At 40.3% G+C, this 25,581-nt stretch overlaps 1 protein-coding gene across 1 annotated transcript in view; it reads left to right on the top strand.

Moving 5' to 3' along the window:
• KLHL32 (kelch like family member 32) overlaps positions 1-25,581 on the top strand; it is a 190,334-nt gene that overhangs the window by 81,646 nt on the left and 83,107 nt on the right. The window contains exon 4 of the mRNA XM_046677862.1: positions 5,654-5,761. Coding sequence (XP_046533818.1) covers positions 5,654-5,761 — 108 coding nt within the window. The remainder of the gene's footprint in view (positions 1-5,653; positions 5,762-25,581) is intronic.

The following is a 25,581-nucleotide window of genomic DNA, read 5'->3' as shown; positions in this document are numbered from 1 at the left end:
CTTGCCCATCTCCGGTGCAACTCCAAAACTACGTACGCATAGTTTACCGGGGAAAAAGATCATATTTCACTAACTTTACGTGCTTCAGAAAGTCTATCATCTGTTGTTCTGCTTATCTTTGAAGATGTAGTACAGTTTCCGTCGGTCAGTTTTGTGAGATAATGTGCTCACCTAAAATTGCCTGCAGCTCATCTTGTGACTGCGTGACGGCTGATGTGACCCAGGAAACTTAATTCATGTCCTGTGATTTTAGGACTCCATTTGTGTCATTTCTGTGTGAAATACAGGAGGAATAACACACCGTAAATCCACAGCTCTGTCTGTGGTAGGCACTTAAAGTGGATTGTATTCTCACAAACTGAGTTTTCAATTAGAAAGATTTGTGGTGGCAGCAGCACATTACCAGCCGAGAGTGAACTGTGACGGCTGTAAATCTCCGCCTGGCCAAGGCTCTCCCAGAGACAAGCAGGGTGAACCGAGGAAGAGGCTGTGCAATGCTTTCAGATTTCTAAGCAGAACCTTACCCCATACTTTGGCAGAATGTTCTGGCTTGATAGAGGGCATTGCTGTATGTTCTTACTCTTTTCTAAATGTCCAGCTTTGAACTCATCTGTATTTAGTTTATAGTAAATACTCCTCTTTAACTTTAGTTACTATTTTATGTCCCAGTGTCTAAAACACCTCAGATCCAGAAAATTCTTTCTTATGTCAAATTAATTATTTTTGTTCACAACAATGTAGAAGAGCTGGACATCATCTGAATTTTTGAAGAGCAGCTGAATTTTTGAAGTACTTATTGGTTCATTCATTCATTCATTTGTATTTATCACGTGCTTGCAATCCCAGGGTCTAAGGGCTCCACAGTGAATGAGGAAAACATGATGCCCACTTTCATGGTGGTTACAGTTTACCTTTTCAAGGAGTTTGGTGTTAAAAGATAGCAACACAGGGCTGGCCCTGTGGCCTAGTGGTTATGTTCAGTGAACTCCATTTTGGCGGCCTGGGTTCACAGGTTTGGATCCCAAGTGCGAACCTACACCACTCATCAGCCATGCTATGGTGGCCACCCACATAAAAAACAGAGGAAGAGTGGCAATAGATGTTAGCTCAGGGCGAATCTTCCTCAGCAAAAAAAAAAAAAAAAAAAAAAATATAGCACTCTTGGTCTCATCACCTCTTTTGCTACTAAAGGAGGCTTTGTCCTTCCCCTGGGCTCTAGCATGTCTCCAGACATTGTTTTATAAGCTCAGGCAGCCTAGGCAGCTGGTGTTTCACTATGTCAAATGGCCAGCTTCTTCCTTACTTTGGTGGTATCCACTGAACCTTTTCCTAGTTGAGATGCCTTGTAAAATTTATTAAACCCAAGACATTGACCTTGATTTAATAGTTCCCCTTTTTAAATCTTTTAATTACCCAATTTTCTAATTTTTAAAAATTATAAGTGTTAGATTTGTAATGTTAAATATCGAAGACAATTTGATATGATATCAAAATGGAGGTTAAATGTTTATAGAAATGGTGGTGATGGTTTTTATGATGGGGTCAGACCTTAAAGTAGGTTGTAGGAGAGTGTGGTGAGAGTGAAGCCCTGAGCCAGACATAGGGCTTTTGAGTGGGGTTGTCATTTGCAAAGTATTTAAGAGGAATGGATTTGGACAGAGGAGAGGGAGGGGGCTTTTTTAATCTGTCATTCCAGCTGAGATCAAAGGGAGACATGGGAGGGTAAGACAATCAGCCTGAATTAGAATAACAGTTTCTGTTTATTAAGAATCTACTGTGTGCCAGGTATTATGCTTGACACTAAGCATAATTGTATTGAAACCTCAAGATAACCCTGTGAGGTTGGCATCATCTCCATTTTACAGACAAGGGGCCTGAAGTTCAGAGAGTTAATTAGCCAAAGGTCCCGTGTTCAGGGTAAATTGCCCACATGACTAGTAGGTTATAGAACCAGGATTTGAATCAGATGTGTCTTTCTGCACAGTTCTGAATATTAAAAGTAAAACAGAGTTTTTAAAAGGCAGTTGTTGGAAATACACAGGTAATGCATGTTCATTGTAATGATCCAAATACTTATGTAAATGGAGTAAAGTTAATACTCTCTTCCTTCGCTCTAGAGTCATGCCCTATAATATAACCACAGTGACCCATGAGGTGTTCCTTTATTGCTTATGCAAACATCTACAAATATACGTGTACACTGTTTAAGGGGTTGTGTTGTCTCCCCAACTCTGCCAAGCCAGCCGTCAAGTTCTGAGCTCACACTCCCTGGATGAGGATCCCTGTTCTGTGCCAGTATCACCCTGGTTGCATTGGAAAAACCCCTAGGAAAGCAGATTCAGAAAGCTCCCTTGGCAGCTGTCCTTTTACTTAACCTTTGCTCTCAGGTAGTCTTTCCATTTCATTAACCCAGATAATTCTTCTGCAGTTTGAGTCATTTCTGTCCTGCTCTGAGTATGGGGTTGATGGAGAGCAGCTGGTCACCATAGCAGGTGCAGTTACAACTTGGAAGATCTGAGAAAAGAAATTAATATGGTGAATATTAAAAACTGAAACACCTGTATAATAAAAAGCAGACACTGAAAACAATGAACATCTCTTTCGGGTGCTTTCATAGTGGTTATAAGAAGTCTAGAAGAAAATTCAGAATTACAGAAATTAAAAGCTTTCTTTTCTTTTACTGTAACCTGTGCTTTTTAAAAAAATTTAAAAAAAATTTTTTTAATTTTAATTTTATTTATTATTTTTTTTGAGGAAGATTAACCCTGAGCTAACATCTGCCACCAATCCTCCTCTTTTTGCTGAGGAAGACTGGCCCTGAGCTAACATCCATGCCCATCTTCCTCTACTTTATATGTGGGACGCCTACCACAGCATGGCTTGCCAAGCAGTGCCATGTCTGCACCCGGGAACTGGCGAACCCCGGGCTGCCGAAGCAGAACGTGTGAACTTAACCATCGCGCCACTGGGCCAGCCCCAACCTGTGCTTTTTAATCTTGGAATTTTAGACCATCTTCTAGCAGGATCAATTTAACATTAAAGTCAGTTTCTTCTTACTATTTTTTATCAGTATCCACACTTAAAAAACAAAACAAAACAGAAACTGATACTTCCGCAAACATATAAATCCTTTTAACCATAAACTACATAAAAGAAATTTCATTCTATTTCATTGTTATCTCAAAATATAAATTTTTATAGGAGTTTGTCATATGTCAGGAACTGTACTGAATACTTAGTATGTCCTATCATATAATCATCAAACAAGTTCATGAAGTGGGTATAATTTTTAGCCCCATTTTTCAGATAAGAAAACTGAGTCACAGAGAGGTTATGTGTTTGTCCAAAGTCACTAGCCAGTGTTCAAACCCAGGATTGTTTGGTTGCAAATTTGTCCTTAATCCCTGTGCTCCACCATACCAAGTATTATGTGACTTCGAGTCAAGTGCCTTAACCTGCCACATAGTACCTGAACTGCTGGTGCCATCAGTGGGAAGCCAGACCAGCTCACTGACTAACCTAGTTGCCACATTTACTATCTTGACTCATTTGCCTTTAACGACTTCTAAAGTAAGGTTCAATTTTGTTTATTCATGATAAAGTAAATTTCTTAAAGTTAAATATATTCTAAATGTTTGCTATTTTTCAAATATAATTGTGTTTATTCATGTTAAGTACTCTCAATGTCTTTCTGATATTTTGAATGTTATTTTTTATTTTATCACACTGTAAGCATTTAAAATATTCTTTAGAAATTTCCTCAAATGACAAGAGCGGTAATTTTATATTCCTAAAAGTTAAAATTTCAACTATGTTAAGCTATCAAAGAGAATCCTATTCATTATGAAAACTTAAAATTCTCTAAGGCAGTGAGGTGGAAATGAGGATCGCCAGAAAGAATAATGGATCATCAATTCATACCACCTATTCTACACATATTAATTTAAAATGTATAGAATTGTGAGGATCAAAAATAAATTTATTAAAATAAAAAATTAGGATTTTGTTTGTTTTACTTCTATGAAGTTAGCCAAACTGCAGAATCTGAAGGGACAGTCCCCCCAGACTTCTGTCACTTCTGACACCAATTGCAAGTTTGAAGGGGATCCTGAAACTGCTCTCACGTTTGATAATTTGCTAGAAAGACTCACAGAACTCACTGAAGGCTTTTATACTCACAAATATGGCTTATTACGGGGAGAGGATACAAATTAGAGCCAGCCAAGGGAAGAGACACATAGGGCAGTGTCCAGAAGGGAACCAAATGTGGGGCTTCTGGCCATCCTCCCTCCATGGAGTCATGGACAGAATTACCTCCTCCTGACCGTGCTATGTGACCGTATGCACAGAGGACTGCCAGCCAGGGAAGTTTGCCCAAGCTTTTGGTGTCCAGAGTTTTTACTGGGGCACAATCACAAACTTCTTGTGTGACTGACCATTCGTGTCCAACCTCTCCTGGAGGTCAGAGTAATGCCTTTAATCTCCAGTCTTCTGGTGGTCAGAATTGATATAGTGTGGCCCAAAGCCCCCATCAGAAATTGTGTTGTTAGATTGTCAAAGGCAAAGTTCCCAGGCAAGCAAAGATACTCCTGTCAGGCAAGACATTCCAAGGGCCTGTAAATTACCTCCCAGTCAAGGGCAAAGGCCAGACGTCTCTTTGGGTAAGGTTAATTCTTCACTACATAGCATGGTATACTATAGAATATTGTGGAACAGAATACTGTACTTTTCTAAATAGTGTATTTCATCGTCAGTAACCAAAATTGAATATTCTCTTTATACCTGTTAAGTCAAACTTGTTAAAGGTGTACAAATTAGTGTGGGGTTTATTTGGGGGGTTTCGGGGGAGAACCCATGCATTTGATTTATTTGGCAAGTTTTCATTTTCAGGTTTTCACTTGACATACTGATCGTTCAGTGGAAGAACTGATTTTCAATAAGTTGGCCAATTGGAGAATTGGTTTGGGAGCAAATTGATTTTCACTGAATAAATTAGACAGTGGTTCTCAAACCTGAGTGAGCGTAAGTGTCACCTGGGAGGCCTGTTACGACACAGACTGCTGGGCCCCAGGCTGACTTTCAGACTCACTGGGTCTGGGCTGAGGCCATGAGAGTCTGCGCTTTCACAAGTTCCCAGGTAATGCTGATATCGCTGGCCCCGGGGCCACACTTTGAGAACCACACACGCTGGAATAGAATATGATATATGGCAGATGAGAGGAAGGAGGTGTGTCATTGAGATGAGGCAGAAAAAAGGCAGAGAACTCGGGAGAGAAAAGTGCCTCTTGCCACCATGTCCTGTTGGCAAGAATGTTGGAGGCTGCTACACATTTCCTGGTAGCGGTGAGACCCCAGGATTGAGAGGATGAGTTCGGTGAGTGAGCCTGAACACTGTCATCCCGGGGAACAGCTCTGGGATTCAATGAGACTGTGTGTGAGATTTGCACTGTCTGTGTGTTACTGTCACTGTCTACACAGCCAAGTATTGGCAGTGGCTTGTATGAATGAAGCTTTGTGGAAGTGTTTTACACACCAAGATCAGTCTTAAACTTGTAAAACTTTTTTCTTTCATCGTCTCTCTAGGACTTTGTCGTGCTCCTTTGCTTTTAAGTGCCATGACTCTTGGTCTCTCTTTCTCTCTCTCCCACCTCAGGCGATGTTCAGTCTTTGTATGGTGGAAAGTGGAGCTGACGAGGTGAACTTACATGGTGTGACCAGCCTTGGTCTAAAGCAGGCGCTGGAGTTTGCCTACACAGGGCAGGTATGGTACCAAACGCGATCCGCCAGGCTTAACATTTTAACTGCACCTGATCAGAGGGATTATCTTTGAGGTATGAGATTTAGTTATCTTGTTATTCATTTTGTTCTTAAAAAAAGTTTCACGTCTACGTAATTTTATAACTGAAGTGATGAAAAGGTAAGTAAAGCAATTTGGTTTTAAATATGATCCAGTGAACGTAGTATTTTAATCTTAGCTCAGTGGCTTGCTGATGCAATTTAAAAATATCCTAAAGAACTGTCATACAAGAAAGAGTTTACAAGATAATATGAATTCTCCTTGTTTCCACTGAAGCTTAGTGACTCAGTCGTGGCTTTATTGGCTTAAAAACAAGAGCAAAAAAATTTAAAGCTCCAAAAAGCTGTGTCTAGCATCTTGGTACCCTGTGCTCCACACATATCTCACAGTCCGGGTCTCAGGTATTTAGATTAGAACGTGATGGTTTGAAAGCTGAATTTGTTTATCACTAAAATTGTTATGGGACTTACAGGATGTTCTCTGGAAATTACCATTTCTTCCCCATTGCCTCCAGTGAAGTATGAGCTGTGGGTTACCAGTCTTATTTTAGAGATGGGTACATGTGGGTATGACTGTAATTCAGGTGTGAAGAGAGCAATATACACACAAGACACAATTGAGAGCTGGTATCTTTCTTTACATCTGTAACCCAAAAAGCATACAACCCATTATTTCCTCACCTCACTAGGAATATGTTTTGGCAACTCTGTGAACGATAACTGTCTGGCTTAATTTCCTAAGGCATGAAGTTTGGCTGGGCTGCTCCTGTTGTTGGCCTTCAGAATGGCTCAGCCCAGCAGTGGTCGCCTTATTGTCAGCCGTGATTACTTTGTGGTTTCCTTCAGAATGGCTCAGTTTGTACGAAATGTGAACTGAAGATAGCAGAAGGAACCTGACTTTTTGAAGGATAGGACAACTGCTTGGAAAGAGAGAAAAAGTTTGTAGAAGGGCACCCATATCCCATTGCCTAGGAGTCACGTGCTGAGATTCCACTTTTATGAGAAAAAGAAGGCCAAATTAGAAAAAAATATTTAGGTATCTGGCGTAAGTGGTTTTTTTTTTGTTTTTTTTTTTTTTTAAAAAAGCAAGCCCTAGGAACAGACCTGAAGTTGCACTTATTCTGCCCCGTGACCCATTCTTGACATGTGTGTCCACAGAGAGGGTGACAAGCCTGTGGCATACAGCAGTAACTCATCTGTTCAGATTGTGTACTGAGGGGACAGGAAGGAGGCTGACATTTCACGGAGCACCTTCCGCAGGCACCAGGGTGCTGTGTAGGCACTTTATGTGTGCTGTTTACCTGATCTTCTAGACAGCTCTGAGGAGTGCAGTGATCCCATCGCAAAGACGGCAAGCCCGGGGAGCTGCAGGGAGGGACTAAGATCATTCTCCCAGTGTCTGTGGACCCAGTGAGTCAAACCCAGTCCTCTTAATTTCAACATTGTTCTTTCTTAATGTCCCATGTCATTAAGAAAAGGTTAAGTCATATTTGTTAGACTTTGTTGAAGGACACAGGGACATTTTAGAGTGTGAGCTATTTTGATGGTTCTCTTAACCTGGTACCTTTACAACACTCGGTCCCTGAGGGCTCTGGGTTGCTGTGCTGGTCCTCCCTATGTGATGACTTGGTGCAGAGTGGAGGCTGATAATAGTCTTTCTTGGACAACATCCATGGCAGTTTGGTTTCTTAAACACCAGTTAACTTTATAATAAATCTGTTTTCCCTTTGAGACATGGACACCGATGATGGCAAAAAATGAAATTTAGTATATACTTGGGAAATGCAAAAAGCTGCTTTCTCTTACTGTGGAATTGAAATTAACATTAAGTAAAGAGTTTGGAATACGGAAGCATGAATAAATACTCAGTTCTTCGGTTTCTTAATTGCTGTTTATTGTTGTGGACATTCGCTGATATATCATGTTTAGCTGTGATATGTATATAGATTTGTAAAAATCAGAGTTAACATTGAATTTATCTACCTATAGCTATTTCTACTGACAGTTGATTATACGTTTAGTCAGTTGTAGTAAGCATAGTATAAAAATGTAAGCATTTTAAGTGTCAGAAAATCATTGCTATCTTGGAAAGAAATTGGAAGTACAGAGTGGGTGTGATGAATGAGTGCCTCTAAGTGTAACAAGATGTGTGCATGTTCCTCCTACACACTGCTCTAAAGCATAGCCGTCTTAAAATTGGTCCACAGATTTCATCCAGGAAGTTTCAAAGAAAAAGCAAACTTTTCCCCTTATACTAATTCACCCTCTGAAAATGCATGCACGTTTCTTATCAAAGAGTATACACAGGGTGAGCAAGCACACACTCCACCTTCGCACTAATTAGAGATATGCCCTTCCTGTGGGTACACCCTGCTTGGGGCACAGCTTGAGCAGAGCCCAGGATGCATCCTGTGGATGTCCTTGCACAGACACACACAGCAGAACCAGCCGTGGAGGGCAAAGGAGCCAGGCTGCTCCACAGGCACTATTCTGTGCTGCTCTAGGAGCTGGGTCAGAAGGAAATGGTGTGATGTAAACAGGCATTGGGCAGATCTGCCTTCGAGAGAAAAGGACAAATGAGCCTTTTGGTTTGGGCAGGAGGACCCTGCTACCTCTGCTACCTTAGCCTCCAGCTTTGACCAGGAATTCATTCATATTTCAGACCAGTCCTGAATAGAAGAGACATGAAGAAGAATGAGAAAGAAAGGATTCTGATGGAGATGTTCCCTGGAGGGGGAATCCCAGTCCCAGTTAGGCAAGAGCTCAGCCAGCCCAGCAGCACGCAGGTGTTTCTAAGAAAGCCCAGCCCAACAGTGAGGAGCAGTTAACACCACGACCCTTTCCTCAAGAGAAGAGCCCTGCTTGGAAGGTAGAAGAATGTGCAACTCCAAAGGCCTTGAAATAAGCTTCTAGGTATTTGAATGGCTAAAGACCAACATGGAAGCAAATAAGACTGAGAACCACAATAAAGTTCATTCTTTAGCACGCCAACTATGATGATGTCAAAGAAGATAGACAATATGCCAAGCACTGTGCTGGATCCCTTCCATATAGTTGAGCAAGGGGGTAAACCTAGTTACTTTCTGGAGAACCGTCCTTCTGTTCTGTCCCTTGTAGCCTGATGGAGAGATTCCAGAAGCCCGGTAAAGAGAGAAACTTTGTATTAAATGGCAGTCACATTTGTAGTCTCCTTTAAAATTTCCCACCTCCAGATACTGCTAGCTTTGTCAGCCGTGAACCAGCTATGTTGTCTCTGGGCATCTGAAGCAGAAGGATTCTTTGGTAGTATCTGTGCTCTTTTGCTTTTTCTCTTCATTATCCAACAACTCCAGCCCTTGGCTCCTCAACGTCATGGAAGAACACATCTCTGTGGAGACACCCATCCTAATTACCTTTCTCTGATCCAGAGAATGCTTTAGTACAATCTTCACAAGCATATTTTATGTAACCAATATTAATAATATTTGAAGTCCTTGGAAATCTAGAAAAGTATGATACTCAAGTGAGAAAAACATTTTTTTTAGCTACAATTGTGGTCATGTACATGGGGGCTGGCTCTGTGGCTGAGTGGTTAAGTTCGCGCGCTCGGCTACGGTGGCCCAGGGTGCGGATCCAGGGTGCGGATCTTGGGCGTGGACATGGCACCGCTTTTCAGGCCACGTTGAGGCGGCGTCCCACATCCCACAACTAGAAGGACCTGCAACTAAGATATACAACTGCGTACAGGGGGAGTTTGGGGAGATAAAGCAGAAAAAAAAAAAAGATTGGCAACAGTTGTTAGCCCCTGTGCCAATCTTTAAAAAATAAAATAAATTAAAAAAAAATACTCATACAATCAGGAATTGATAGGTAGAGGAAACTGCCCCTTAATTTTCATGCTCTTACATAGTAAAGTTTTTCTTTCTGATTCTCATTTGATTCCCTGATATGTTCACATGACTTTTTTATATAGCCCTGATAAGACATATACAGTAGCATTACATTTTGATGATCATCGAAACTGTGTTTATTCTCCCCAGCAGAGTACTTGTCTCTGGAGACCTGAGCATCAGGCCTGGCAGCAGAATGACAGGATCTTAATTGGAACTGCTTTCCCATGGACATCCCTTCAGGAATAGCTGTGTCACTTTACATGGAAAAAGTCCCCATCAGATTTACTTATAAACATAACCTGGTTGAACTAAATGGTAGCACGTGGAACAAATCTGGGAGGAATTTTTCTTAAATGCTTCTGTTGGGAACAGTGTCAAGACTATTCAGTGGTTTAAATATGTTAGCTAGAGAATCCTTTCTTTGCCGGGCAGTACCTGCAGAAGCCTGGCAAATAAAAGGCCCCCGAGGCACCTGCCCTGGGCCCCAGGCTCTAGAGGGCACAGTCTAAAATCCACGTTCTAGGGAAGAGTGTTTTGAATTGCACGGTAAGTAGTCATTTTCTCCTCACCTTAATTCTTCTCAGAGCTGTGCCGGAGTCCATACCTGGATTGTTGACATAGAAAGCTTGAGGAGACTGAAATGAAGGGAGGAAGTTTGAATTCCATCAGTGACTTTTTGCTTTCTAGGATCTTTTGAAAATCTCTGTTTTTTGCCTTTGGAGAGATTTTCTCTTTTATCAGTGGATTATTGAAACAAACAAACAAACAGATGTGGCTGTTTACTGTTTTGGGGTGAAGATGTCACCTGTTCCCATTCGTGGTGTCATAGAAAGTGTTGCTGACTTGACAGACAAGAACCATAGGCCTAATGGAGTTTTTGTGGCTTCCCAAGATGTCAAGCAAAGTAGTAAACCCTTGACATGATTTGGTGGTCAAAAACGGTTAAGTACAGATTTGGGACTAATTGTTTATTGTGAAAAAATGAGAGGTGATATTTTAGAAGTCCAGATTCTGACTGACCCCCAGAAGCTTGCTTATCTCAACTGAGGACCCAAGAACAACTTCAGTAGGCCCAAAGTCTGTCTGTTCCTCATGGAGAACAGTTGATTCAGACACAGTTGATTCAGAGAGGGCCTTCTACCTGTAGAGCGGGGTCAGTTCTAATTCTGACGGTCCCTACTTCATGCCAGCCTGTTCTCTCTTATTAATCTGTGTGTGCTGTCTGGTCAGAATATACTCAGGGTGTGGTTTATATTGCAAGAATTATAAAGTCGTTTATTCATTACCAATGTCCAAAATGTCTCTGTGTGAGGAACTGTAACTGTGGCCACACTTCTGAGATCAACTTTCCAATTTGGAATACAACTAATATTTTGATTTTTTAAAAATATCTTCTGGCTTTTCCCCTAATAATTTGTAAGTTTTAGGTTTCTTACTTGTCTTATAGTTACCCTAGAGAAACAGACTGGCCCCTTCATCCACCCAAAATCTGATAGAGACGTTGAGACTGATAACACCACACACTCCCCGAGAGGCTGTATTACCCACACAACGAGGCTTTCTGGGGAGAGCAGAGCAGGCTTCGAAGCAGGTCCAAAGATGGCTTGAGAAAGCAAAGAGGGGTGATTGGCTTTGGCTTTTGTTGTGGTTAGGGGGTGGGGCTGGAGCAAGGATTCTCCATGCAGGCAGGGCCTGGCATGGTTTGAACTCCCTGCCAGCACCAAGGGAGAGAGTGCTCAGACTTTCTTGTGTTTTTGCCCATGTGTCGGGCAGGTGGCTGGAAGGGTGTCGTGGGGTTTGAATGCTGTCAGCAGGTAGACATCAAAAATGGAGTCGTACTGTCTTACATTGGTTTAGCGTTCTGCCTGAGTACTAGTCACATTTTAGGCACGGATATTTTCCTTTGGGACATTTTTAAACTCAGTCCCTTAATGAAAACAAAATGTGTTTGAACAGTATGCTTGTCGCATTTATAATCTTTCTTGGCACCAATTCTGTGCTGAGGAAGCTATTGTGGGCTAAGATGCTTGGGCTCATGTGTACAGAACATGTGCAGTGATAACACTATGAGGGTCTCTGGATATCGAGATAATATTAGTTGACAAGGAGGAGGGTGGCACCTCTGTGTTGTAACCTTATCTTCATGATATAAAACTCCATTCAAATAAGCTGGATTGTTGCCCTTCTTTCCTCCACTCTCTTTCCAACTCTCTCCCTCCCACCCTCACCCCTACTGCCAGTATAGGGAATAGAGAGAGAAGTGTTTCGTGTGTGCTCTTGTTAATGGTTTTATTGTCATAAGTGGGGCAATAAAACAATCCGTCCTCTTATGGCCGATGTCCTCTAAAGTAGAAACAACTAATATCCAGCAACTCAAAATAGTAGGTCAACTCAGTCAGTTCAGGGTGGATTTTGCACTTCTGTGCACTTTTTGCTCTTGAATGTTTCAGCAGAAAGTTCCATTGCCAAACATTTTGTAGTTTATGGTGTCTAGCTGAGGTTTTTCCTTTGCCACAGTGAGTGAGCAGTAACTTCTGTTTTGGAATATATCTAAGCAGAAATCATTACAGTTGTGTTCTTTCTTGATCACTGGCATTTCCGAGTGTTGGCTGCGCTCAGAATGATTCCCTGGGGAGGTTCTGACCCTTTCTTTAGGTGCTCCCTCAGATCACCTCTCGTGGAGTGAGGTTAACTGTTTATTTAGTGGAGAATCTTGATTAGCAACCTAATTTTCATAGGAAGATGTCAGCCTATTGAAGGTTGTTTAACGTACATGAACTTTTGCCCTATTCAGTGAAAGAGAAGGATTGCATTCCAACCTCATCTTGTTTGCTGAACTGCTCTTACTAGAAATTCATTTGGGAGAAATCATATACATAATGGTTCCGAGAAGATATGCAGTCCATCCATCTGGCTTGGTGGTTCTCAACTGCATCTATCAGGCCTTAATCTAAAAAGGTCGTCTTTACTATCCTGGAATGAAATTTTTAGTTAGTATAACTTATCCACAGAAATTATTCTAAATATCAATAAGAATGCATTAACCATATAAAAAATAAACAAAAGGATATAAAATATAATAAAAATAATATATATTTCAGTATGTACATACTGGGGCAGAACTCTTCAGAAGACATGATAAAATAGTCAGCTGTCTACACCTGGAGGTAGCTTTGCCATGCCTGAGACAGCTGCATACAGATGCAGACTGACACATGAATGTTGTGCTGACAGCTGGCATACCACAAGGGCATGTCCTAGGTGAAATGTAGGGAACAACTCAGTAAAATTCCATGCAGAATGAAACAATAGTTTTCTATTGTTTTTTTTTCCTTTTAAAGATTGGCACCTAAGCTAACAACTGTTGCCAATCTTTTCCTTTTTTTGCTTCCTGCTTTTTCTCCCCAAATCCCCCCAGTACATAGTTGTATGTTTTAGTTGTGGGTCCTTCTAGTTGTGGCATGTGGGATGCTGCCTCAGCGTGACCTGATGTGTGGTGCCATGTCTGCGCCCAGGATTCGAACTGGCAATACCCTGGGCCGCCCAAGCAGGAGCACGTGAACTTAACCACTTGGCCACGGGGCCGGCCCCTCTATTAGTTTTTATTGTGGTGGCATTTCTGGAAAATGCAGTGTGTCTTGACACAAAACACATTAAAAAATGTGTTTGTATATAAGACAGAGTTAGATTCTGGGCTTAGATTTTGATAAACAAGTGTTTCACTTAGGTGCACGTCCGGCAGGGCATTCAGATGTGCAGGGTACAGGGCAGTTCCTATGGTTGGTGTCTGTGTTGCATGACATCCACATCCCATCCACATCCCTGGCCACTGCCCCATAAATACCGGTAGTGTCCCCGCTCCTGGGACAACCAAAAATACCTGCACAAATTTTCAAATTGTTCCCTAGAAGGTGGTGCTGCCTCCAATAAGAACCATTGCTCAGTTATTCTAAATTTTTTTTTTTTTTTTGAGGAAGCTTAGCCCTGAGCTAACATCTGCCGCCAATTCTCTTGTTTTTGCTGAGGAAGATTGGCCCTGGGCTAACATCTGTGCCCATCTTCCTCTACTTTATATGTGGGACACCTGCCACAGCATGGCTTGACAAGCAGTGCCATGTCTGCACCTGGGGATCGGAACTGGCGAACCCTGGGCCGCCGAAGCAGAACGTGCCAACTTAAGTGCTATGTTGCTGCGCTGACCCCTTAGTTATTCTAAATTTTATACCTGGATCAAGGTAGAAAACCGAATGTCTGGGTTTTAAAGAGTCTCTTTATTAACTTTTACTTGTTATGCAATGCTCTATAAAATACACTTTTGGTGGTGTGGAAAGTATCCCCAGATAAGTCATTCAGTGGCACTCTTAATGTCTGCAGGAAAATTTCCATTAGATCTCAGGGCCTGGAGAAGCTGGATTCATTTTAGTATTTTCATCCTGTATTAGCTTACATTTCCTTTTTAGTCTTGATTCTAGGAAGCTTAGAGCCACATCTGTGGCCCACTTTTAATAGTGATGAGCCTATATAGACAGGTATATATCTCCTCTCCTGACCTCAGATTACTTTTGTTTCCTATTTTCTCTTAGTTCGTTATGTTCCTAATTTTTAAATGCTTGTGTTGATGCTTCAGATCCTTCTCAAAATGAGATAGAGCGTAAGTAGATAAAGTGAATAAAGAGCTTTGGGACCTCTGTCTGAACGTTTCTGGAATCCCAGGCGTACTTTGATGTTATTTGTGGGCATGAATAAAGAGTTCCTACACCCCGTTAGTTCTCCTACGAAAATGAAGTGTCTCCAGTTCCCCAAGTTGTTCAATAAATAAGGCATTCCACTTGCTTCCTAAATTTTTTCCATTCTTATTTTCAGCACTAAAAATGAAACATGAAAATTCTGTAAAAAATAAATCGCTATTTTTCATCTTTGAAAATAAAAAAAATCACCCAAATATTTACACAAACGTAAATAAGAAGAAAATTGAAAAAGAGTGTTACTACTTACTTACACATTATAGGTTATATTTTTGGTTTTTTTCTGGGCTTTGCCCATATGCCTAAGTAATTTAATGTAGATTTTTGTGTTTATAGTTTACTTCGCTTTCCTTCCTGGAATTAGGTAAGAGTACATCTATCCATAAATGCATAGTATATAGATAATGCCGCCTTATTGTAATCCAGCTTTTTCCTTCATTCAAATTATTTTAAATAAGTTCATAGACCTGGAATTACTTGATCAAGAAGAGAAAGGTATTTTTTGTGACAATTTCTTTTTGAGACAGTTTTATGATAGCTGCTGTTGGACAATGAGCTTTTTGCTTGTTTCCTTAAAATAGAATTCTTGAGCCCTCTGCTGGAAGCATTTAGTATTTGTATGAAATAGTAGTAGCATGTGAGAGTTTTACAATTCTAAGATTTTTAAAAGGAAACAACCTGATAGCAAAAATATATAGTCTTTGTGGTTAACTTCAAGATAAAAACATAAGTGGACAGATAGAACTTTTGAGAAGATTTATATTGCAAATAGATATTTGAGAAGATTTATATTGCAAGTCGATATTCCATTTGAGTAGAATAATGATGTGAACATTCAATTGAAGGACTAATTCCAATGCATTGAATGTCCTAAGTTAATTTGTGAGTATTTTATTTCTTTTGTGTACTTCGTAAAACCATCTATTCATAGTTTATTCTCAAATTGAGATCCATTAATTCATCAAATACTTAATGAGCACCTACTCTGTGTTAAGGACTTCCTAGATGTTAGGGATGCATTGATGAAAAAAATGCACAGTGAATGCTTTCTCAGAGTGGATGAAACAGTGCTTGGAAATCCCATTGGGTTTACAGTGGTCCCTTAGTATCTGCAGGGGAACTGGTTCCTGTGGATACCAAAATCTGCAGATGCTCAAGTCTCTTATGTAAAATGGCATAGTATTCACGTATAACCTATGGACATCCTCTCGTATACTTTAAGTCATTTCTAGATTAATTATAATACCTAATATAATTTAGATGCTATGTAAATAGTTGTTTAGGGAATAATGACAAGAAAAAAGTCTACATGTTCAGTACAGATGCAACCAGGTAGTCCTTTCAGTCTACCATTGGTTGAATCCGCTGATATGGAGGACCGAATGTATTGGAAATGGATTACTAGGGGCCTGCATTATTTGTGTATGGAGCATAGTGAAGTACCTGAGGATGTTCAGTGCTCCAAAGGTTATGAATGAATAATTGAGCCTTAATACGTTGTGGAGTACTAACTGAAAAATACATTAATTTGCATTTTATTTAGCAGAGAGAAAGAATAGCCATTTGATATATGGTAATTAAATACATATAGCCCCAGAAAAACTGATCATAGCCATGCATCCTTAAGTTAGCAGGTGTCTGTCAGAGTAGCAGCTGTTTGGTACAGCCCAAAGAATATAGCCACTGACCTTAGAGGGAACCAAGCTTGATTCCAGCTGTGGCAACTTCGAAGAATTATCCATTAATCCCATTGTAAGTATCAACTCTGCTGATTGTTGCTGGGAAAAAGTTACTGTTTTCACTTCAAATTCGTGACCCCACATCTCAGATGGATCCTCATCCTTGCCAGGCAGTGCTGATCTGTTTCCCTAGTAAGTTTGCTTTTCTCCTCTCCTGATAAGTTTCTCAAATCCCCAAACCTTTCTGTTCCTGTGCACTTATTCTGTGTACTCCCATCTTTTATAGTAGAAGAGATATCCTTGCTCTGTTGAAGGTTAGTCTCTCCACTTTGGTAAGATTAAGCTCCTACTCCCTCTTATCCTCTAAGACATCATTCCTGTAATCCTTGTTTCTGTTTCTCCCATGATCAGTTTTTTCTTCTGTATTAGAACATTCCTACCAGCATATTAATATGCTGTATTGTTCATCTTTCAAAATCCCTTTCTTATTCTTATATTCCCCTTAAGCTACCGTTTATCTGTTTCCCTTCACAGCAGAACTTATGAAAAGAGTTACATCAACTTGCTCACTTTTGCTCATTTTCACTCACTTTCAAGTCTGAAGACTTCCGTCTTATTCCACTGAAACTGTTCTCGACAGTCACAGATATTGCCAGACCAATTAAATTATATCCTTGTGACGTCTCAGCTTCATTCAGCACAGCCAGCCTGCCTCTCCGTTGAAGCCTTTTTTCCTTTGGCTTTTGTGACGTCACACTCTGTGGCTTCTTACTCTGTGCCTCCCTGTCCCCCTCCCCCTCATTCCTTTCCAGATGTCTTTGGTTGCTCCTCCCCCCTCTGTAGGCTCCTCATGTGTCAGGACCCTCCTGTTTAGTCTAACTAGCTTCTGTGGCAGTGTCATCCAGACCCATGTTATTTGGTACAGTCTTACGCTATTGACTCCCAGCCCCCACCTACACTCCAGACCAGGGATCAGCAAACTTTTTCTCTGAAGGGCCAGATAGTAAATAATTTAGGCTTTGCAGGCCCTATAAAGCTCTGCTGCAACTACTCAGCTCTGCTGTTGTAGCGTGAAAAGAGCCAGAGACAAATATGTAAATGAGTGAGCATGGCTGTGAGCCAGTAAAACTCAATTTATGGATACTAAAATTTGAATTTCATATCTTTTTCACATATCACAAAGTAATATTCGTCTTTTTGGTTTTCCCCAACTATTTAAAAAAGTTAAAACCATTCTTTGACCTTAGCACTCCCCAAAAATGAATACTTAGGAATAAATGTAGAAGAAGGTCTATATGAGGAAAATTACAAAACTCTGATGGAAGAAATCAAAGAAGAACTAAATAAGTGAAGAGATATTTCATGTTCATAGATAGGAAGACTCAGTACTGTTAAGATATCAGTTCTTCCCAACTTGGTCTATAGATTCAGTGCAATCTTAATCATAATTGTAGTAAGTTATTTTGTGGATATAGACAAAATGATTCTAAAATTTATATGGAGAGGCAAAAAATCCGGAAAAGCCAACGGAATATTGAAGGAGAAGAACAAAGTTAGAGAACTGACACTACCTGACTAGTAATCAAGACAGTGTGGTACTGGCGAAAGAATAGACAAATAGATCAATGGAACAGAATAGAGAACCCAGAAATAGACCTACATAAATATAGTCAACTGATCTTTGACAAAGGAACAAAGGCAATACAATGGAGCAGAGAGAGTCTTTTCAACAAATGGTGCTAGAACAACTGGGCATCCACATGCAAAAAAAAAAAAAAAAGAATCTAGACGTACATCCTTCACAAAAATTAACTCAAAATGGATCACAGACCTAAATGTAAAATTCAAAACTGTAAGACTCCTAGAAGATAACGGGAAAAAGATTACTTAGATTACTTTGGGTATGGTGATGACTTTTTAGATACAACACCAGAGGTATAGCCCGTGAAAGAAATAATTAATAAGCTGGACTTCATTAAAATTAAAAACTGCTCTGCAAAAGTCAATGTCAAGAGAATGAGAAGACAAGTCACAGACTAGGAGAAAATATTTGCAAAAGACACATCTTACAAAACTAAACGTGTTCTTACCATACATTCCAGCAATCACACCCTTGTGATTTAGTCAAGGGAGCTGAAAACACATCCACACAAAAACCTACACACAGATGCTTATAAAACTTTATTCATAAATACCAAAACTTGCAAGCAACCAAGATGTCCTTCAGTAAGTGAATGGCTACACTGTGGTACATCCAGACAATGGAATATTATTCAGTGCTAAAAAGAAGTGAGCTGTTGGGGCCAGCCTTGTGGCGTCATGGTTAAGCTCACACACTCCACTTCAGCAGCCCGGGGTTTTCCAGTTTGGATCCCAGGCATGGACCTATGCACTGTTTATCAAGCCATGTTGTGGCAGGCATCCCACATAGGAAATAGAGGAAGATGGGCACAGATGTTAGCTCAGGGCGAATCTTCCTCAGCAAAAAGGGGATTGGCAGTGGGTGTTAGCTCAGAGCTAATCTTCCTCAAAAAAAAAGAGGAAAGAAAAGAAATGAGCTATCAAGTCATGAAAAGACATAGAGGAAACTTAAATGCATATTACTAAGTGAAAGAAGCCAATCTGAAAAAGCTACATATTGTATGATTCCAACTATATGACATCCTGGAAAAGGCAAAATTATGGAGACAGTGGAAAGATCAGTGGTTGCCATGGGCTAGTGGGGAGGAAGGAGATGAATAGGCAGAGTACAGAGGATTTGCATAGGGCAGTGAAAATACCCTGTATGGTACTATAATGGTGGGAAGATGTTGTTATACATTTATGCAAACCCCACACCAGAAATGAACCTTAATGTAAGCTGTGGACTTTGGGTGACAATAATGTGTGTAGGTTCATCAATTGTAACAAATGTCCCACTCTGGTGGGGCATGTTGGGGGAGGTTATGCATGTGATGTGTGGGGGCAGACAGTATATGAGACTCGGTACTTTCTATTCAATTTGTTGTGAACCTAAAAGTGCTCTAAAAAATCAAGTCTATTAATGAAAAAATAAAATAAAAGTTTTAAAATGGAAGTAAAAAATTTTTCTTCAACTATTCTTAGCTGTCAGGCCATACAAACATATGTGATGGCACAATTTGCTCTGGGGCTTGTAGTTTGCCAACTAGACTCATATGCTCCTGTCTGCTTGATATCTCTATTTGGATGATGAACACACATCACAAACGTAACATATCCCCAAAATGGAACTCTTGATCTTCCCTCCAAACCTGTTTCTTCCTTTGTTTTACTCTTATGAGTTGATGGCACCACAGTCTACCCACTTGGCCAAAGCTTCGACTCTTAAGTCCCATGCAACACGGAAACTTGTTTGTCTTGTTTGTGGTCATATCCACAGAGCCTAGAAAGGTGCCTGGATCACTGTAGGACTCAGAAAAGATTTGCTAATTGAATAGGTGAATTTCTCTGCCTTCAGTTTCTTCCTTTGACACGTGGGGATAATATCTACGTTGCAGGAGTGAGGAATGAGAAAGGTGTCAGAAGGAGAGACAACTTAGACAAAATTAGTTCACAAGGTACCTGGTACATAGTAGGCACTGTGTACCTAGAAACACTAGAAATAGGGGTCATTATTTGTAAGGTAATTTATTTTTTCATGGAATTAACAAAAACAATAATAACAATAGCATAACAGCTACATTTTTTTTTCACCCTATAAAATATGCCATGTTTTTCTAAGAATTTTACATAGGTTATCTCATTTTATCCTTATGTAGACCCTATGAAGGTAGATAGCAGTCATCTCCCTTTTTCTTATCTTTTTGGTTTTGTTTTTATTTTTTGCAAGGAAGGATTAGCCTTGAGTAAGCATCTGTTGCCAATCTTTCCTCTTTTTTTTTTTTCTTCTCCCCAAAGCCCCAAGGATGGTTGTGTATATCCTAATTGTAAGTCCGTCTAGTTCTTGTGTGTGAGTGGCTGCCACAACATGGCAACTGACAGACGGGCGATGTGGTTCCACAGCTGGGAAACATACCTGGGCTGCCAGAGTGAGAGCACAGAAATTTAACTACAAGGCCCTCAGGGCTGGCTCTCCCATTTTTAAATACAATGATGCTGAAAACAAACGTGTCAATGACTTACCCAAGTTCCTGTGATGGACCCTAGAGCCAAACTTTTCCTCCTTTCCGTATAATGCAAATGCAAGGAATTCCCCTAATGAACATGGAATTGGATATAAATGATACATTTTTTCATATGAGGAGTTATTTCATGGCTTCCTTCAATGAAATTAGGCATCCCCAGCCAAGTTCTCCAACAGCATCCACCATCTTAGCTTGAATTACAACACAGACTATCATTCCATTTGGCTCTCCTCTTCTGTCTCTGCTTGAGCACCCCGCAGTGCCACAGTGTAGGCACCTATCAATGAACATTGGCCTCAGCCCTTTTATTTAAACCTTTCCATCTTTGGACATCAGCATTTTAAAGTAATGTTTCCTCTTTGGTCATACTAGCATTGTGAGAAACTAACTCTGTTATGGAGAAGCCCAACTTCATTAGTAAAGCTCTTTGGGATGAAACCTCCCATGTTCACCACACTTGAAAAAGCACTGGTTATAAAAGTAAGACAGTAATTAATTTGGGGGCTGGCCCGGTGGCATAGTGGTTAAGTTCATGCACTCGCTTTGGTGGCCCAGGATTCGCTGGTTCAGATCCTGGGCACAGACCTACACGATGCTCGACAAGCCATGCTGTGGCAGCATCCTACATGTAAAATAGAGGAAGTCTGGTACATATGTTAGCTCAGGGACAATCTTATATGTGTTATAATTTATATGCCTTGGAGTTAGAAACTATCATAAATTTGTTCTGCTGTTTTAAATAATTAGGCCATATATTTTTTAGGTAATGTAAGTATATATAATTTATCTTTACATTTTGTTAAAGAATATATTTTATTAATTTAAACATAATAAAGAAAACTATGTTGGAAACAACTGGCTGGCAGAACTATTGATGTCAGCTTTGAAATGCCAGGATCATGTTAATGCTGAGGGAGCCAAAAGAAAATGGGGTTTGTTCATACAATATGAAAGGACCAAAGGTTTTCATATGAAGAATTATTTTGCAGCATCCTTCAATGAAATTAGGCATCCTCAGCCAAGGGCTCCAACAGTGCCCTGTGCCCACCACTACCTTAGCATTAATTATGCCACAGCTTCACAATTCCATTTGACTCCTTTCTTCTCTCTCTACTTGAGCACCTAGCTTCAAACCATCATCCTTCTGTGTGTCCTAAAATAGCAAAGGAAGAACTCATTTCAGTAGCAACATCTGTAGATTTGAGCATCCTTCTCTAACTTGCACTCATAGTAATAAATGAATTTTTTGCAGGGCAGCACAGAGTTTTTCTGGTAATGTAATTTTTGTGTCCTTATCTATCTATTCTAAGGTTTCTTCTTGGCATCTGAGAGAAGGCTATGCTTATGCAAACTGTCTCACTAACCTTGGAAATTTCAAATGAACCAAGTGAGGATGTGTAAACTTGTGAAGGAAAAACAATAGAATCTCAGTTATTTCCACACCTTTGTTTATTTACTAGAATATTTTTATTCTATTTTATCTGTGTGTTTTTAGACATTTTAAAAAGTTATTCTTAAAATCAAATCTTTTTTCTTCTTTTTCCATATTCTAATAGTTGATTGCTTTTCCATAAATTGAAAATAAACTAGTATTTTTGAATCTTCAATATTGAAATCTTCTAGAAATTTGTATAAGTGTACTGTGTTTGCAAGAAAGTCACCTGACAAAATTTGTAACTTAGGGAATCAATAATAAATTCATAAATTTATTATATACAACACCAATCCAAAGGTTACCTTTATTTGGACATATTATTAGCACTATTAGTTGAAATGTCTGTTGTGTCCTTTTATTTAACTCCTTCAATTAAATAATCCTCAATGAGGATTAGCCTGTGACCAGGTCCCCCCACTGAGGTTTTTGACATCTTCTGACATTTTCCCCAGGAACTGTATTTTCAAGCCAATGAATTTCTTTTTTTCTTTCTTTCTTTCTTTTTTTTTTTTGATGAGGAAGATTAGCCCTGGGCTAACATCTGTACCAATATTCTGCTACATATAAATGTGGGTCACTGCCACAGCATGGCTGGCAAGTGGTATAGGTCTGTGCCCAGGATCTGAACACATGAACCTGGGCTGCGGATGTGGAACACGTCAGACTTAACCACTATGTCACAGGGCCAGCCCCCAATGAATTTCTTTAATAAATAATTCTATAGATGACCTTCTAGGATGTTCAACAGCAATGAACATGAAATAGGATGAACCCTGCCATCAAGATCTCATAGGTAAAACATGAGATAAGATACACATAATGCATTCAGGGCAAAAACGTAATTGCACAAAAAAGAAACACGTAATAGTTAACATTTATTGCAAATTTACCATAAAGAGATAATGTACTAAGTGCCATGACCTACACTCTGATTGCCTGCTCAGTATCCATTTCTTCTTTTTTCTTCATAAAGAACTCCAATTTGATTTGGGATAATAGTGCATCTAGCCATAAAAACTCAATTTCCCAGGTTCTTTTACAGCTATCAGTAGTCACAGAACTTAGACTTGGCAAATGAAATGTAACTGGAAGTCTGTGGCATTGTTTTTGGAATATCTGTTGTTTGGCTGATAAATAATGACAAACAGCTGGCACATGGTTTTTGGCTTTTGCTCTCTCTTTTCCTTCTGCTCTGAGTACAGATGCAATACCTAGAGGTATGGCAGCCATTTTGTGACCATGAAACCAGGGGCTAAGATTGGCTAAGTAGGAAAATACAAGGAGCCAGGTTTGTGGCATTCCAAGATGCCTAATCCAAGTTTTGTGAGAAAAATAAGTTCCATGCTTGTTTAAGCCATTTTATTGACACATAGCCATATGCAATTGTAATGGCACATAATGCATTTTCTCAGTCAATAAAACAACCTTTTGAGATAGGTATTATTATTGTCATTGTACAAATGAGGACACTGAGGCGCATAGAATTGAGTAATTTTCCTGATCTTATTCTGTCAGTAAGTGTAGGAGCCAGGATCTGAAGTCAGGCAGTGTGACCTAGAGCCCACAGGCGTGGTTCACTAGACATCTGTAGGAGTTTGGAGTCCCAGGAAATTAATTCCAGCTGGAAGTTGGGGTGAGGGAAGATCTTGAAAAAACCCTTTCATAGGAAGTGGACTTCGAGTTGGATCTTGAAGAATGGGTAGAGTTTTGACATATGGAGGTTGAAGTTAAGAGGAGAGCATTCAAGAGGGAGAAAAGAGTATCACCTGAGTGTGGAGAACAGTGGGCTCCTGGCTTTAGCAAAGGGACCAACGGTTGCAGAATTGGAAATGAGTTTTAAAAAGTAGGTTGGGGCCACCTCATGAGAGTTTCAGAATACAAGGACAAAAAGATTGCGCTACATTCATAAATCGGGACCTCATTTATGGAGAGCTACTGAATTCTAGTCAGTATTGCTCAGATTGTGCACTTCAACAGAAGTATTTGTGAACATTTCCCAAAATGATAGAGACATCAGAAGGTAGAATTCATATGTTTCATTATCCTTACTTGAATTATTTTGTTCTTTCTTAAAAATATACTTGAGGTGTCAGTTATAAAAGTGCAGTACATGAGTAATTTAGAAAATCCTTTTGCATGGGCGCCACCTTGTGGAGAAAAAATCCTTAGTGATTTTGAAACAAACTAAATTGATGACAATTTCTCATATGGTTCATATTCTGTCTATAAGAAGTCTGTTGAAGAACTTTATGCAAAGGGTTTTTGGTATCTTGACTATCTGATCATTTAAAAGTTATTTATGCTATTGTACCCAATTCATTTGATGATTTATAAGTTCAAAATTGTGATAATTTGCCATTTTGCTATATTATACAGAAAAAAATCCTAAAGAAACAAAGTATAAAGGGAGTGGGAATGTACTCATTTGTCCTTATAAATAGTATTGGGTCACATCTAATTTGAATTTTCAGAGTGCTTGCAAAAGTGCTTGGTTCCTGTGTGCACAGTTGTAGGTTTAGTAAGGACCTTTGGTGTCTGGCCTTAATGTATTCAACTCCTTCAGGCTACTGTATCCACAGACCCAGAAGTAAGTAATTAAATTCTCTTGGAGCAAGAAGTGAGGAAGATAGCGTGAAAGAACTGAGATACAAAATTTTCTGAAGATGCCAACTCACCCATTCATAGGGCATAAAAGAAGGTCGCATTGAGACTTGCCGTGCCTATTAAAGACAGTCCCTACCAGCAGCTAATCCAAGAAGCAAGGTAAAAGTCAGAGTGAAAATAAAGAGAAGAAAAAGAAGAAGACAGAATCGAGAGAGTGGATGCTTGGTGATGTAGGAGGAGGAGCTGAAGAAGGAAAGGCAGGGGTGCCATGGGGTGTGTGTACTGCATCAGGCCTAGCACCCGCCTCCCAGAGCCTACCCAGATGAGGTCTGGGCACTGACAGAGATGGCCCCTTTCATCATGCCCTGTGCGGAATCTTACCTTAGGCCCCATACTTCTCTTTCTTGAGTTTTTGGCCCCATGTCCCTGCATGAGGATATTTCTGAGACCAGGAGCCCCAGTCTTATTCCAGTTTGGAAGGCCTTCATTAGAGATCATGCAAATTCAACTATCTGCTACCGGCCCTGCTTGGATTGGTGACCAGAGGACACATTTGGACTGAGTATTCAAGAGTGCCTCCATCCAGCCGGGCAACTGGACCACTTCATGACTAAATCCTCATGTAATAATTCTCACTTGTACCTTTGAGACCACCACTTTCTCCTGCAGTTGTGGCTTTTACCTCTATTACTTTGTCATACCACCCAGTGTCACCCTGACCAAAGCCACTGGCCAGTTCTTATCTCCAGTTAATTAAAGTGAGTGCAGGGTCTCAGCATTTGGGGTAGGGATCAGCTGGGGACCTCTCCCCAGTTCACATGACCTAGCCTTCCACAAGCTGCAGGAGCGGTTCCATAATGAGATCGTCACCTCCCCAGGTAGCACTATCCAACTCTCCCCTTTCAAGTGCAGCCACCAGTATCCTGCCACCTGGAGGTCAGGTGCGGGTGGGTGGCCAGAAGAGAATATTCCATTCAGATGACCTGTGAACAACAGGCACTTGTGCTTTACCTAAGGTTGCATCAAAACCTCTTTGTCCAATCTGAAGAAGCCCCAGGTCTGCCTCCACCCAAGCAGGTGAGCCCAGCCCTGTTTGGCGGCTTTAATGGTTTTCATCTTCCCCTCTGCATTCTGGAACACTTAGCGTTATGCATCCTGCATTTCTTGATCTCTTTTGTTATGAAGATGTTTTGCTTTGTCCACTGTTTATGCCTCCATCTGAATTAAGCTCCTCCAGTTGATGAGTGACTGGATGTGTCAAGCCACTCTCATGAGCTCCCACTGCACCACTCTGTGCTCTGAACG

This window comes from Equus quagga, chromosome 11 (genome assembly GCF_021613505.1).
Source record: "Equus quagga isolate Etosha38 chromosome 11, UCLA_HA_Equagga_1.0, whole genome shotgun sequence".
NCBI classification, from domain to species: domain Eukaryota; kingdom Metazoa; phylum Chordata; class Mammalia; order Perissodactyla; family Equidae; genus Equus; species Equus quagga.
Note: the sequence above shows the minus strand (reverse complement) of the source record. Positions and strands in the feature narration are given on the sequence as shown.